The sequence below is a fragment of the Leptonychotes weddellii genome, chromosome 5, assembly GCF_054177405.1.
Source record: "Leptonychotes weddellii isolate Sample4059 chromosome 5, ASM5417740v2, whole genome shotgun sequence".
Lineage (NCBI taxonomy): Eukaryota > Metazoa > Chordata > Mammalia > Carnivora > Phocidae > Leptonychotes > Leptonychotes weddellii.
This window is the reverse complement of record NC_138373.1, coordinates 62,436,776-62,451,518: the sequence shown is the minus strand read 5'-3', so window position 1 is coordinate 62,451,518 and position 14,743 is coordinate 62,436,776. Positions and strand designations below refer to the sequence as shown.

Sequence of the window (14,743 nt, the reverse complement as noted above, 5' to 3'; positions counted from 1 at the left end):
TTTTTTTTTTAAAGATTTTATTTATTTATTTGAGAGAGAGAATGAGAGAGAGAGAGCACATGAGAGGGGGGAGGGTCAGAGGGAGAAGCAGGCTCCCCGCCGAGCAGGGAGCCCGATGCGGGACTCGATCCCGGGACTCCAGGATCATGACCTGAGCCGAAGGCAGTCGCTTAACCAACTGAGCCACCCAGGCGCCCCTCCTTTGACTTTTTAAGTGTTGTTTAGCCCTCTATGTCTGCAGTGGTGACTACATCACATACTAGTGGGAAGGAGCATTTGATAGACTAAAATACCAGCATTACCTTGAATGAATTTCTTAGGCCGCTGCAGAGAAACAAAACTTTACATGAGATAATACGTCTGAATGTGCGGTGAGATCCGTTTAAGGATATTACTGCATACACTTATCATATGAAAGTCATACCAAGGACAAATTCATTTCACACGCTGACCTCAGAACTGCACGCAGCTCTGCCTTTTTATCACATAATACGTAAGAGGAATGTTTGAAAAAACCAATGCTGTGTTTGTTTATTGTACCATCTAATGCTTTGTGCCTTAGAATTCCCATCTGCCTTAGATTTGGGCATCAATGAGTAACCAACTTTTCCATCCCCATAAAGGTCTTTCTTCAGGTTAGCTCAAAGGATGGCTATTGTTGGTACCCAGATGTTAATCAATTGAGCATATGCTCATGGTTGTTTTGAAGAATGCTTTTTAATATCACCTTCTTGTGGTTTCAAAATTATTTGTGTTTTGAGCTACCCAAATATAATTACATTCTTGAGCACATTAAACATCATAAAACTTTTCTTATGCACTAGAGAATCTTAAGCTATAAATCACCACACTAGTGAATAATTCATAGCTACTTTCGTATGTATTTATTTTAAAGCAGGCCATTATCTCCCATTCTTTATTGTGTAGTTGTTTCTATATCTGGAGTCATGTCTCAGACCTCTGAATTATCCAGTCACTATCAACACAGACTAAGAATGACTATGTGCCAGGACTTTGGCAAAGATACCGAGAAAAAGAAGGGATGGGCAGATTGAACCAGTTGCAGACATATTCATTCCATTGGCTGAGAAATGTGCTCATCTGGAAAAGGGAGTCTGCTGCTATGAGGCAGGTCCTTAGCCTGGATTCTGGACAGCAGCACTGATTTAAGAGGTGGAATGAATGGTTGGTTGAAAAGACTGAAAAAGTTTGCCAGTGTCAACTCTGTAGCGAGGTGGAAATGGCTGGTGAAGAGATTTGCTGCAAGCGTTCCCAAGCACTCACAAAAGTGAGGAAGTTGCCCTGAGCCATAAGAGAAGCCAGCATCTGGGGAAAGTCATGTCAAAGCTTTTTGACACAATTGGTGAAAGGGAGGGTTTTTTTGTTTTTGTTTTTGTTTTCTTCCTTAAAAACAATTAACAGGCCCTTAATAAATATCTGCTCTGTGCCTCATGCTCTGAAAGACACCTAGAGTGATACAGAAAGAGGGGGGGCTACAACTCAGCCTTGCACACGTGTCCATCCTACTTTGGGCTAGCATTTATGAGAAACAATTAGAGAATCACAGAAGAGAAAATATATTCAAGTAGTAAAATTGGGAAATAAAAATTATTCACTTTCTACTTTTTCAATTTAAACCAGGTCCTACCCTGGGCCTCTTCCAATGAGGATCTCCTCCCCAATAAATACCATAAGGAATGCAGATGAATAGAGTTTTAAATACTTAAAAGTGGCACAAAACTTAGTTAAGACCAGCATCTGGATTGCCAGGGAGGGTTCCCTTGATCCAGTGATAGTGACAAGTAGAGCCCAGAATGTGTGTGTAGACATTTTACAAAGTCTACATTGGATGCCTAGATGGTATGCACATTCTCCCTAGTTATTATTGGTGATTTCCTAGTTATTATTGGTGTGTGTTCTGGGCAGTTGGGGAAGTTGAAACTAGCTACATTTCTATATTTGTCATAACTCTGCTCAGTAATTAAGCACAATAACAAAGAGTATCCAATTTTTATTGAGAAAGAAGCCGTTACCGATGCATTCCTACCGGCCAGAAGCTCTCAGAGAACAGGCCCCCCCAACCCCCCGCTCCCAGTATCTTGTCTGGTTCTCAGACATCAAGAGCGCTGTACCTTATCTCAAGTCTTGTAAAGTGAAATGGAATGCCGAAAACTGTAAAATATTAAACAGATTGCAAGAATGAGTAACAGGCTGAAAAATAATAGACCAAACTAATTTAAAGAACTTCAAAAGCAGTCTTTGATTAATGTTGCCTACCTTTCAACTGCCAACTCAAAGATACAAGAATACCTGCCAGGGGTGGAATGCAACCCCCCGGGGGCTCAGGGAAAATGACCCCAGGATATCTAAGACAGCTCCTCTCAAACACCTGCACAGGAGAGGAGGAATCCCAAGTTGAGGGAAATGGAGTCACTCAAAACAATTAGGAAAAAAAAGAACAATATTGTACTAAAAGAGAATCTTGAGACTCCCTTTTAGGGAAAAATTATAATACCAGCTTAGCAAATACTAAGAATGTAAAAGAGTTCATGACAAGCGAGTTCTCTAGCACAATGAAAACAAAAGGAGAAACAGTTGAAGCAGAATCTCTATCATCAACGTTCTCAATTCCAGGGTCATGAATAAATAACCAGTGAGAGAATTCAAGCACTTTTCAGAAAAAGGATGTTTATGTAGATAGCAATGTATAAAATGCTAGGGCTGCCAACTCTCCTCGGCAGATACAGATCAAATACTAAAACAAAGCAGTCCCCAATGCATTCTGCCAAATCCAAGTATATTTAGCTCCTGAAAGAGAGGCAAACCATGCTCGTGGCCTTCTTACCACGGATTGGAGTTTTCTGCAAAGGCATTAGTGGATTCCCTAGCCAGAGCCCTGCGAATACATTGCAGAGGTGTGAGATCATAACCCTTGGATCTTGTTGCAGCACCTACAGCTGGACCGACCACTCCCAACGGGAACCTGGTGGACGAATGTGATGACGACCAGGCCAACTGCCACAGTGGAACAGGTGATGACTTCCAGCTCACAGGTGCAGAAACCATCTTCATCCCATTGCTGTGCCATTTCAGTCACGTTGCGGTTGAGACCGGCTAGTTCATGTCTCTGTGTGTTTGCGTAACTCCTCCCGGCCGTGGCCATGGTCGGGGTGGTGGCTGGCATCTTCCTTCCCTCCTGCTATCCTGCCACCACCATTCAAAACAATAATTTGAGCCATTTTCAGAGCCAGAGGCTAGGATGGTCTTCATCGAGTAAGAATTTCTCCACCATGGCTAAATGCGCTCAACTCATCCTCATCTTCAAACCCCTGCCCCAGAACACACGCACGACCCATACATAACCACACACTTTAGATTGTTTATTTTCATTTTCTAACAAGGGTAAAATGTCTTGAGAGGAACCTTTACCCAACGAATTGATGAAACTGGGCTTATATTTGAAATGCTGCTTTTAAGTGAGGATTTTGTAAATCCTGTTACATTAAAATTTACAAAGGCAGAATTAGTTGCTATTTCACATCAGAAATAACTAGCAAATGTATCAGGGATGGTGGGTGCCAAATACCTCACTAATTCATTTAGAGTATTACTCCATAACATTCTAAAACCCTAAGAGCTAGAGAGTGACCTTCTCTTCTCCTTGGAATGGCAGAGGAAATATTAGACAAGGGGGGAAATAGGATTGTACCACTTGGAAATGGGCCAAGGCAGTAGGATTTTCACCCTATTGTGGCCAAAGGCGCTGTGGGACCTTTACTGCCACCTGAGTCAAAATGCGGTTCCATCTAGCACCTGACTCTCATTTTAGATTAAACATGAGCCCTTGGCTGCAGGTCTGTATTTTTACCCAGAAGGGACTCAGAGAGCCCACATAATTAATTTCCATGGGCGAAACTAAAGGTGTTACCATGTAACTTTGTAACCTCGCCATGTTATTGGCTAATGCATTAATGTAAAATCTGCAAGGAAACGTCCCACAGTACATTTCCAATTACTTCAAAAGCTCTCCTCTGAAGGAGTGAGAGAGCTTGGCACTCAGATAGAATAAGGGGTCAAATCTAGCTCAGAAATTTAGTACCATGAACCAGGTTCCCATTTAAATCCCAGCTCCTAAGGCTGCCTCCCTCTAAATTTCCAGGATAATCGCCTACAGTCATAGGTCCAGTAAATGTTACCATGGGCTTTTGAAAACGAATCTTGTATGTAAGTAGCCACAAGCCACAAAAATTAATTAATGCAGAGGCATTTTCTTTGTGAGATGTCAAGTTCAAGCTGAAAACCCTACAGCTAGAGTTAAGAACAGAGTACCATTTTGTGAACCAGGTCCTGTGGAACCTTCCCAGGATTGCTTGTAAACACCCTGCCACAGACCTCAGGCCTTCTGTGGACCCTGTCACACATCCGTAGTGAAATTCCTCATAAAAAGGAACGACTATAGTCATCACAGTATACCCTTTCAATTGCCCTCTTGTGGAGAGGTTCTTTTCTTTATAAACCCTAAAGTGGTCAGTTAATATTGATTAGAAACAAAGCCTCAGATTTACTCCTCATATCAGAACAACCAACCTTCTCATTTTTGCATCAGTTCATGACTGAATCAATTGAAACTAAAGCCTTTGAATGAAACAGGGCAAGTATGTTAGCCTGGAGCAAATTATGTATGGCAACGAGTAACACACCACAGAAAATGGGTCATTTATGGTGGAAACACTGACAGTCCTCTAAAAGTACAAGGTTATAGTTTATCTATAGCATTTAAAATCATTTACTGGTTAGATAGAAAAAAGTTCTAATTATTTTTTTATGTATTACCATGGCAAAAAAAAAACAAAAAAACAAAACCATGCCCATTTGTCTATTTCTATAAATACATACATATATGAAGAATTTCCAGAGGTCGTGTTAATGCCCGCTCCACGCCCCCATTAAGAAGAGGTGATTTCAGAAGGAATCTCATGTTTCAACTTCATTTGCTGCATTAACAGCCAACTTGGGTTTTGTCTTTGTCTTTGTTTTTGTTTTGTTTTGTTTTTTTACTTATTTTGTTTTATGGAGCTATGGGTTATCCTCTGAGAAAGGGTGTGCTCATATGTAATCGTTTTTGTGAGGAGCAAAAGCCTCCGGTCACCCAGATATCCTCTCGCATGGGAGCAGCTCACGTCCTAGGCTCACACACAGCTCTGCAGCCTTCTTGCTCCTTCCGTCCCAGGCTCCACCGTCAGAGCCTCAGACTTGGCACGTTGAGTGTAATGGAGCCAAAGTAAAAACATCTTCACTTTAACCCTGAGAGGAGGGAAGGTGGAGAGGAGGATGAATGCCCTCTCGCGAGGTGGTGTTTGGTTCCTTCACGCAGATGGTGTCACTTTAATCTCTCCTCCTGGGGTGACCGCTTTGAATATAGTGGGAAATAAGTATTGTAGCAAAATGCTCATTACTTACAAACAACACTGAATTCCAGGTGAACTGTACCGAATGCATGGAAATGAGGAGAGATTTCACTCTCCGGTACTTGCTTGCCAAGGTGAAAATTCATCCCTGAAGTTACTCATTTGCAAATGCCTTTGAAGTCATTAGATAATACAATTGGTTTCAAAGGCACCAGGAGGCCAAATTTCACATTGGATCTGTGCATACCCAACAGTGGAATTTGGCTCCCAACCTATAACAAAACTGATAATGCATATCGGTTTTAAAAAGTGAATTTTCACCTTGAGTCTTTCTCCCATAAGACCACTAGGAACAGAACGCTAATGTATTCTGGCCTCCCTCCAATTCTGCCATTATAGATTCACCTTCTTAACCCATAATATATATAATTCCTTCTTCCTAGCACCTGCCTCATTCAGGCCACACACACGTGTGACCACTCATCCAGCATATTTACTGGGAAAGCAAGGGTAACATGACTTGGTGCTGCAGTCGATTAGCTCCAAAATCTTCCTACCATCCCAAGAGCACGATTTTACAGCTCTCTGATTCACAATCTGGATGATTTCTGATCTGTGGAAGCCACAGGGTAAAACGAAGACCCGGCCAGAATAGAGATGATCACAGAGCTTGACTGAACGGTACTATTGGGAGGTGTACGATGGCACCTGAGAACGACCTCGACAGCGTTCTGTGATACTCAGGAGCCCACCGCATGCCCTGCCCCCGAGTCTACCCAGGGCTTTATCTCTTAGGGCAACAAATAGATGATCTCGGACCATAGCAGGTACACGCTAGGAGAAATGGCTTTCTCAAACACCTAAGTAATAAACAGCACACCAGCGTCTCCCACACTTAATGGGTTCTAAGACTCACCTGAGAAACTTTCAAAAATTCAGATTTCAAGGCCTTACCTCGGATTCTGGTTCAGTGAGGTCTGAGGAGGATTAGTGGATTGGCAACCACAGCTTCAACAGGCCCTCAGGTGATTCTTATGGTTGGCAAGTTCAAGAACACTACTTTAAAACAGAGGTTTAGGGGCACAGGAGTGGCTCAGTCAGTTAGGTGTCTGCCTTCGGCTCAGGTCATGATCCCAAGGTCCTGGGATCGAGCCCCGCATCGGGCTCCCTGCTCGGTGGGGAGCCTGCTTCTCCCTCTCCCTCTGCCGCTCCCCCTGCTTGTGCTCTCTCCCTCTGTCAAATAAATAAATAAAATCTAAAAAAAACAAAAACACAGAGGTTTAATGAAGAGGAGCAGAAAATGGAAGTGCCAAGATGCAGAACAAAAGAGGGTGAAGCTAAATTGTCACGTGGTTCCCTCACCAGGAATCCCAGAGTCAACCCCAACTGATTGGAAGCGGACAATGTTCAGGAGGTTATTTGTGCCATCTTCCAGTGCTCTGGGCCTGTGAGGCAGGGTTTCTGCTCTTGCCTTTTTGTGCAGCTTGTCCAAATCACATGCTGGGCAGAATATTTGTCCTTGGGAAAAGCAAACAACTCCAAGCAGCTAAAGAAAGGAGGAACTGCTACCACCCACTTAAACCTTCAGTTTTTAAAATAGATTGTGGGGAGCAGCCCTGCGTGTGCATCTGAGACCTTGGGAAACTATTTGAAGCTCAGAGGCCCGGGTCTAGTTTAATTCCCAAGTCACTGAGGATGTGTGGAGGCTTTTGCTTTTCATGGGTACAGTTGTGTAGCACGCTTAACCTGGGAATCAGGGAATGCCCTTGGAAGGAAGCCTGAGACTCTCCATACCGCCTGGATGCTTTTAGGAATACATGTGTTGAGTAAAACATCGTGGTTTATTTGCGCTTGATCTTGTGGTGGGCAAAATCTAAGTAAAACGATTACCACAGGCGGAATTAAAGGAAGGAGTTTCTACGGAGAAGTTTGCCTCCAACAGATGTACGTCAGCATAGAGCATTTCTTTACTGTGTATTATCCACAATGCTTCCTTTTTCTGATTTTCGTATGTTACTGTTTTGTTTGTTTGTTTTTCAGGCGGTACCACTGTGCTGGCCACAGAAAAGCCAACCATAATAGACAGCACCATACAATCAGGTATCAAAAAAAAACCCAACAACAACAAAAAAACAGAATATGGGGTAGATTTCACGTGCGCCTCTCCGCCCCCCACCCCCAAGTAGTGCATTGCCGCGCTTCTCAATTTCAGTTTCTCTCAAAGTCCTAGAAGAGAGATGCCACGCAGCATCTGGTCTCCAAGCATGAGCCATAAATATTGCTTTCCTTTCATCCACATGTATATGCAGCAGGGAGTGAGGTTTCCTTCTCCATCAGTAATTGCCAAATGGTGACAATCCCAGCTCTCGGAGGAAGGAACTGGGTAACATACTTTGTTTAACGCAGCACATCTAGGACATGGACTGTGTTTGCAAACTCCGAGAGAAGGAAAGCTCACAGGCAGCAGCCTGACTATTTATTTTCATCACAATTCTGCAAAACCGAGACAGGCAAAGTTTGTCAGTTTTGCCTGCCACGGAGTTGGCAGTTTGACAACAGCGTTTCCAGTGGGCGTGCCACGAAATGGGGTGCGGAAGCCACGGCTGCGATTGTGCGCGGGGAGAGCGGCGCCCTGGGGAGCAGCACCTCCGCATCCTTTTGTTAATAGAAAAGCCTAATGACTTTTCAAACCCGTGGCTTGCTGTTTACCAGGGGCTGGCCGCAGCTAAAAGGCAGCCTCCCCCGCCTTTTGTATTTTGTTGGTATTCGGTAAAATTCTTCCCCACAGACACACACGAAGGGAAATCGTCAGTGCAAGCAATCAGAGGTTTTAAATACTTTAAAGTTAATCATTAGAGTAAGGTGAACAGGTCAGTTTTCCAGCTTCTCCCATTTCCTTTATCGAAGCTCACTGAGCCTTGGCCTCCACAGTCATTTATTAATGGGGTGTGTGGTGTATATCAGTGTTTCCTCAACAGTATGACACCACCCAGCGAGGCAGAAAGTAGAAAGGGCTACTCTAATTAGTATGCTTCCTTAAAGGATGCTGTCACCGTTGACCTGATTAAACTGCAAAACAAACTTCTCTATGGTTGAACTTAACCCTGAGTTTCCCTGTGGTGGGCTCAGGTTGACAGAATTCCTGTGACCCCACGGTTCAAACACCCCCAGCTACCAAAAGGTGAAACAAAGGACTATCTGTTCCCCTTAATTCAGAAAACACTGTAGTCCAAAGGACACTCTTTCTGAGGTCTAAGATATGGGCTTCAGGGTTGCACCGTCACCCTGCATGGACCCTCAGGAGTCCGGCCTCTCGCTCACTTCCTGCCTTCCCTGAGGGTCCTGGGCCTTCTCGGGTGGTTCTCTGTGGAGTACCCACTGGCTGGCTGTCTGGGATCCTCTGTCATAAGGAAGAGGGCTGAGGTGACAAACTGAAGTTCTAGTAACCTAACAAACGTGTTAAATGCCCTGTTAGTTTTTTCTCTTGCCAGAGAGTTAATTAAAACCCCTCTAAAGCTGCCAGCGAACTTGTCTTATCTCTTCTCTCTTCTTGCCTATCAAAAGAGCTAGGGATCATTGAAAAACTGAAAGTTGAGCAACAGCTCTGGAGACAAGAGAAAGGTACACACCAGATTCCAAAGTGGAATAATTCCCCCTGGACGTTGAAAGTCAGCAATGACTTTGTGAACACATGTGGTTTGTGTGTGAGTTCAAGGACCAGCCATCCTGTGGGGTGTACTGTGGTCAGAGCGCAGACGGACAAATCCCAAATCAGGAAGACCCATGGCCACCACCATCTGAATCAGTTCATGTCAAACCGCAGAGCTTACTGATAGAAGGGGTCTGCTCCGGTTTTGAGTTCCACGGTCAGCCCAGAGTCCTTTCCAAATCACCCTGGTTTCTCATTTTTTCATTGCCTGAGTCATGAACCTGTCTCCCAGTCTTTGTGGATAATGGACCGTCTGACCTTCTTTGAGGAGCTCTGTTCATTGTCACCATCTGGCTAAGCCAGTGTTCAGAGCAGTTCTCGAGGCCCTGCGTATCAAGTCTGAGGTTAAGCCTAACTTTGAGCTGTTCACCCAGGGTGGGACCCACCTCTCTGATAGTTTGATCCACTCTCTTCTGCGGGTTTCAGATTCTCCAGGCATATTTACAAGCAGCAAATTGGACCCCTAAACTTTCATCTAATCTGATTTTGCTGAAGCCATTATAGACTCAAGTAAAGTCTTAAGATTTCATTTTTCAGGATTCTTATCAATATCATAAACTCAGTGGGCCTATAATACTCAGATACTGTCTGGGTTGTGATCAAATGCATCAAAGCCTATTAATGCTCTGCCAGAAAATGAGGAGAAACCCTGCATTTTCCAGCCAGCTCGCCCCACTGAAAGGTCTCACGCTCTGAGGATCTTCAAACACTCCTAGAACAGCTCAGGGTCGATTCGTAACCTATGATTGCATGGGCCTAAGCATCTCCACTTATTTGGACTGAAAGACCCGTCCGAGAGTAAGCTAGTTAACATCCTCAAAAGAAGTTTTGAATACCGGGTTCCAAAATTAAATCCTTGTGCATATATGGTGCTAATGATTCAAATGCGGGCAGGATAGTTTCCACAAGCGCAGCTGGGGCCGGCGCACAGCGGCTATAAATTTGTTTTAAGTTCAGAATATTGTTTCCTGCTATTTTTAAGAGTCAAGAAGGGATTTAGCCAGATTATTCCCAATGAATTTAATAAGAATTGTGCAGCCACAGGGCCTGGGTAATATTTTGAAGACTGAAAGGTCACTAGTCCTCTATACTTACTTCATTCCTCGGTTTGCGTTTTTTCTCTTTCTTTCTCTCTCTCTCCTCTTTTCTCTTCTGCTTCTCTCCTTCTTTCTTCCTCTCTGTCTCTCTTTCTTTCTTTCTCCTCCCTATAAATGTTTGTGTGTGTTTTACGTGTCTCATAGCCTTTCTGGCCAGCCCTGAACTGTCAACATCTTCTCACCCCACACTCCTCCCCCACCATATGCATGGGTTAAAAAAAAAGAATAGTTCTTTTAAATTAACAAGATTGCCGTAGATTATATGATCGGGACAAGAAGATGAAAGGGTAGTAAAATACAAAAGGTTAGAGCAGATCCCCTTGTTACAGTCATAGGATCGGAGAACACATGAGAAGATCAACGTGGACCGTCACTCAGGACAGCTGCAGAAATGCTTGAGCCCTCCTCTCAAACAAGGCTGTCCTATGTCCTGGTCATTAGCAACACATCCAAACTCATAGATTTTATGATATCACCAGAATATTAAGAGCCAAAATAATGCATGGTGTGGTTTCTATACTGTACGATAAATTTAATGTATTAGCCAGAAATACAACCAGAAATGTGTGTGCTGTAATGGCTGGCTGCCCTCCTGCATGTGCACGTCTTATAAACTACATTTTAAGGAGGAAACCCAAAACCACACACGTATTAACATTTTCCAATATTAACACTTTCTAACAGGAGATTATGCAACAGTACATTCTAGGTTCATGGGTGCTGACATCCAAGGTTGCTCAACCATTCAGGCACTGTTCAATTGACTATAGTTCATCTGCATAATTCAATCTTGCTGCTCAAAAGTGTGGTAAATTTTGGAGAGGGTTTCTCATGCTTTAAGAAGCCCTATTTCATGGTTATGATAGACGAGACATGAAATATATCTCTCCGGTGACACCATAGCTGTGAAATACAGCCCTTCTGCACTCACCGAAAGTACTCACCTTAGACACGTCATGTGGCTCACTAGAGTGACTTTCCCAAACTAGCTCTGCGCACCTTTGGGAGGTCTTATTGTCACCAGAAGGGGGAGTCCATCCTGCTCCATTTTGACAATGCATATGGTGCATTCCTTCCAAAATTCTACATTAGCGTTTGCAAAGGGTTCCTTGGAAGCGAAACATGCAAAGTAAATCATCCTTATCTATTCAATGAATCTTCCCATAAAAATCCCTACTGCCATTGTTAAAGTGGGGGAGGGGGCCATGGCGACCGGGCTCCCAGAAGAACGCAAGCAAGCCCTGTCGTGTTAAACACGGACAAAGTTAAAGAAAAGATCAAAACAAGATCTGATCTCAGCCTGACCCTAATACAGCGTACGACACTATACTTCCCTTATTGTACATACGAATGGTTTTGAGACATGTTCAAGATTAACTGGCAAGGTGCCCTAGGCACCTTTCTCTCCGTTTCAATGCTGCCATCTTGTGGACTACCTAAACTCAATGAGAAGCAGTGACCTCCCTTCATTAGAGAAAACAGCTGCTTTGTGTGTTTAATTTTATATGGGGGGAGGAGTAGGACTGACTGAAGCATGAGAATTTTATCTTTAAGATTATTTTAATTATTAGCTTCAGATTACCGAAAACAAATTCCAAGCCACAATGATTTCATTTCTTTCATACTTAAAAAGTTAAGCTACTTCTAAAAAAAAAGGGGGGGAGTGAAAAATAAAGCTATAGAGGCTTAAAAACACGACAGTCAAATAGCACCTTGTAGAACACACAAGACAGATCATTCCTGAGAATCCATTCATATTTTCTTTTCAAATTCAAAGGAAACATTTTTTTGAACATTAAAAGAAACTTTTAAGTGGACAGCTCTTTAAAAATGCTTTGGCTCTACGTGAACTTGCATGGAGGTTTTAATTTACATGCAAATTTTAAAATTCACTAAAAAAGCAGAAACTTACACTTGAAATTAATTGACCTGATACGAAGCACAGGAGACTAAATAACCTTAAGAAACGCTTCAGAGATTTGACGTACAGACCTGAAGTGTTACCCAGTGTGGTAAGAATACAGATAGCCTCCAGAATGAGACATCCAGCCAAGTCACATTTCTTCACTTTTGAGGTTCACGGGTCAATCTGTACTTAAGATTCTTCTCATTGGTGGATAACAATGTATATGATTCATTCTCAAGAACAGAGTATCTTTCATATTAAATATCATGGGCATAGGGAGAATGTTATAGATGTAATACATCTGCCTTGGAAAGTAACCTTCCTGGAAATTTTATGTAAAACCAATTTGACAGGCAGTCCATAATCTTTTTAAAGCTGGATAAAAAAAAAAAAAAATCCAAAACGTGATTTTGCAAACATTTTGACATCTCCATGCAGTCTTTTGAGTTTCCTGGTAATCCTGGGTTTTGAGGCTTTCCCAGAATTTTCAAACAGACGTTAAGTTATATAAGTCGTGCCTTTCGTGAGCAAATTAAGGGCCTTTCTGACCTAAATGATTAAATTTGTCTTTCTCTGCTTGTCTCTATTTTTCCTTTCCACCCACTGAAGAGTTTCCAACATATGGTTTTAACTGTGAATTTGGCTGGGGTTCTCACAAGACATTCTGTCACTGGGAACACGACAATCACGTGCAGCTCAAGTGGAGTGTGTTGACCAGCAAAACCGGACCCATTCAGGATCACACAGGTAATGGAGAGTTCACTGCGGCCTCATTGCTTTAAATTAGAGAGGGTGTTATTGTGGAGGGTTTCTGGGGTCTGTGAGATTAGGGGTGTTAGAAAACACTCCCGAGCATTCACTTCGTGCTTTCATTTCCTGGAATTACCGAGATCTCCTTTCCTAGAAGAGGTGCTCCGATGCCTGGTAGCAGAGAAGGCCCGATTAAATCTGGCAACTGATTGCCTCTCGGAAAAATAGCAAACTGGGCAAAGATGTGTGAATAAGTACCTGTTTTATACTTTTCCTGACCGTTTTCATGGAAATTTCAAATACATTCAAAAGCAGAGAAGGCTTAGTGACATGAACCCTGTATGCATATAACCCAGGTTCAACAAGCACCGAGTCACAGGACTCTTACTTTATCTCTAGCACCCCTGCCTCTGGATTATTTTGAAGCAAATCGGGGCATGGGTCATCTCATTTATTTTGCAGCTAAAGAAACAGTAAGTGAGCCTCCTGCTCCCTCTCTCTTGAGCCTTGAAGTTGAAATGGAACAAGGTGGGGTGGGATTCTTATTCATTTGAGGAAGACTGTAAATCTGGCCCATTTTTTTCTGAGCGGGTGGAAACCTCACCCCACCCTGCCCCACCTCCTGTCTTACTTTCCTGCTAGGATTAATTAGTGGCAGAGGGATGGGCTGGGGGTCACTGGGGGCTGACTGCCACTCCAGTGAACTCTTTATCCACTGCCATCCTGCTTTCCTCTTAGTCATTTTGTCATCCAGCTTGAGGTGCTGCATGAAGATCCAGCGGTTGTCCTTACAATGCCCGCACATACACACGCTCCCACACACTCACCACGAACATTCAACCAACCGACATCTCCCCGACTCAGTGAAACCTAAGGGACTGTTTGCTCAAGAGGTGGCTTCCCAAATGATACACCAGAGAGCCATTTGCTGATGCTGAGAAATCTCATTAAACAAAATTCCCCCATGCTGGGGCTTTGGATGAGTGGGTCAGTGGGCCAATGCGTTGGCAGAGGGCACTTCATGCCTTTCCCATTTTGTCATTCACTTTTTTCCCCCCAGTGAACATAACCATTAAGTAGGTTGAATTGGCCTCCTTCCACCACAGCTACCTCTTTGCCTAATGAGAATGACAAGGAAATTGGATAAAATTGGACTCCTTCAATTCTGAGACACTTTCAATTGAATCTTAAGACAAGCAGTTTTAGAAAACTTAAAATACTTTGACTGTAAATGGCACTGTACATATAAATGGCATCAAATTAACCAAATGCAATTAGCTGAAATGAAGGCAGTAATGGTGGAAAAATTGATGCAAAGTGAAGCAAAATGGCTCAGTAGGATCTGACATTCAAAGGAGGTTAAAAGCTATGTTAGCCAGAGACAAAAGCTAAAAGGCTTGCCGAAGTAAAGTGCTAATTGAGAAAATGAAGACAGAGTTCCTGACCCAGAACTGTGATAAAACCCCTGAAAGGAAAAATATCAACGCTTTATGCTTTGGAGTATCAGAAAAGGGGGGCTTGTCTTAGAGTAACAGCTGAGAAGTGTGATTCCTTCAGAAGGATTTGTCTCTTTTGTTCTCCCAGACACCCAAATTTACTTGGCTGTGGTGCCAGGTCTGCTCTGACGGGAAAAAGCCTCCTACAGCCCTAGAAACACAAGCATTTGCTGAGAGAGGGGGAGTGAGCCCAACATCTGAAAGGCAGGAACTTGTTAACATTAAAAAAAAAAAAAAGTAGATGAAAAGAGCAGCCCACATGCACACAGACGGACGTTAGACAATATTCTGCAATTTGCAAATCAGGAGATTTCTTTAAATTAACACAATCTAGGTAAAATATCCTGCTGTTCAATTTGGAATTTATTGGAAGGAAT

The 14,743-nt window shown here is 43.0% G+C and overlaps 1 protein-coding gene across 7 annotated transcripts in view; it reads left to right on the top strand.

Moving 5' to 3' along the window:
• Positions 1-14,743, top strand: part of NRP1 (neuropilin 1) — a 139,998-nt gene that overhangs the window by 111,852 nt on the left and 13,403 nt on the right. For 3 of the 7 annotated variants that reach the window (XM_081820837.1, XM_081820838.1, XM_081820841.1), the window contains exons 11-13: positions 2,949-3,053; positions 7,449-7,508; positions 12,730-12,867. In XM_081820837.1, the coding sequence (XP_081676963.1) occupies positions 2,949-3,053; positions 7,449-7,508; positions 12,730-12,867 (303 nt within the window). The remainder of the gene's footprint in view (positions 1-2,948; positions 3,054-7,448; positions 7,509-12,729; positions 12,868-14,743) is intronic. The other 4 variants (XM_081820839.1, XM_081820840.1, XM_081820843.1 and 1 more) reach the window with 3 other exon arrangements.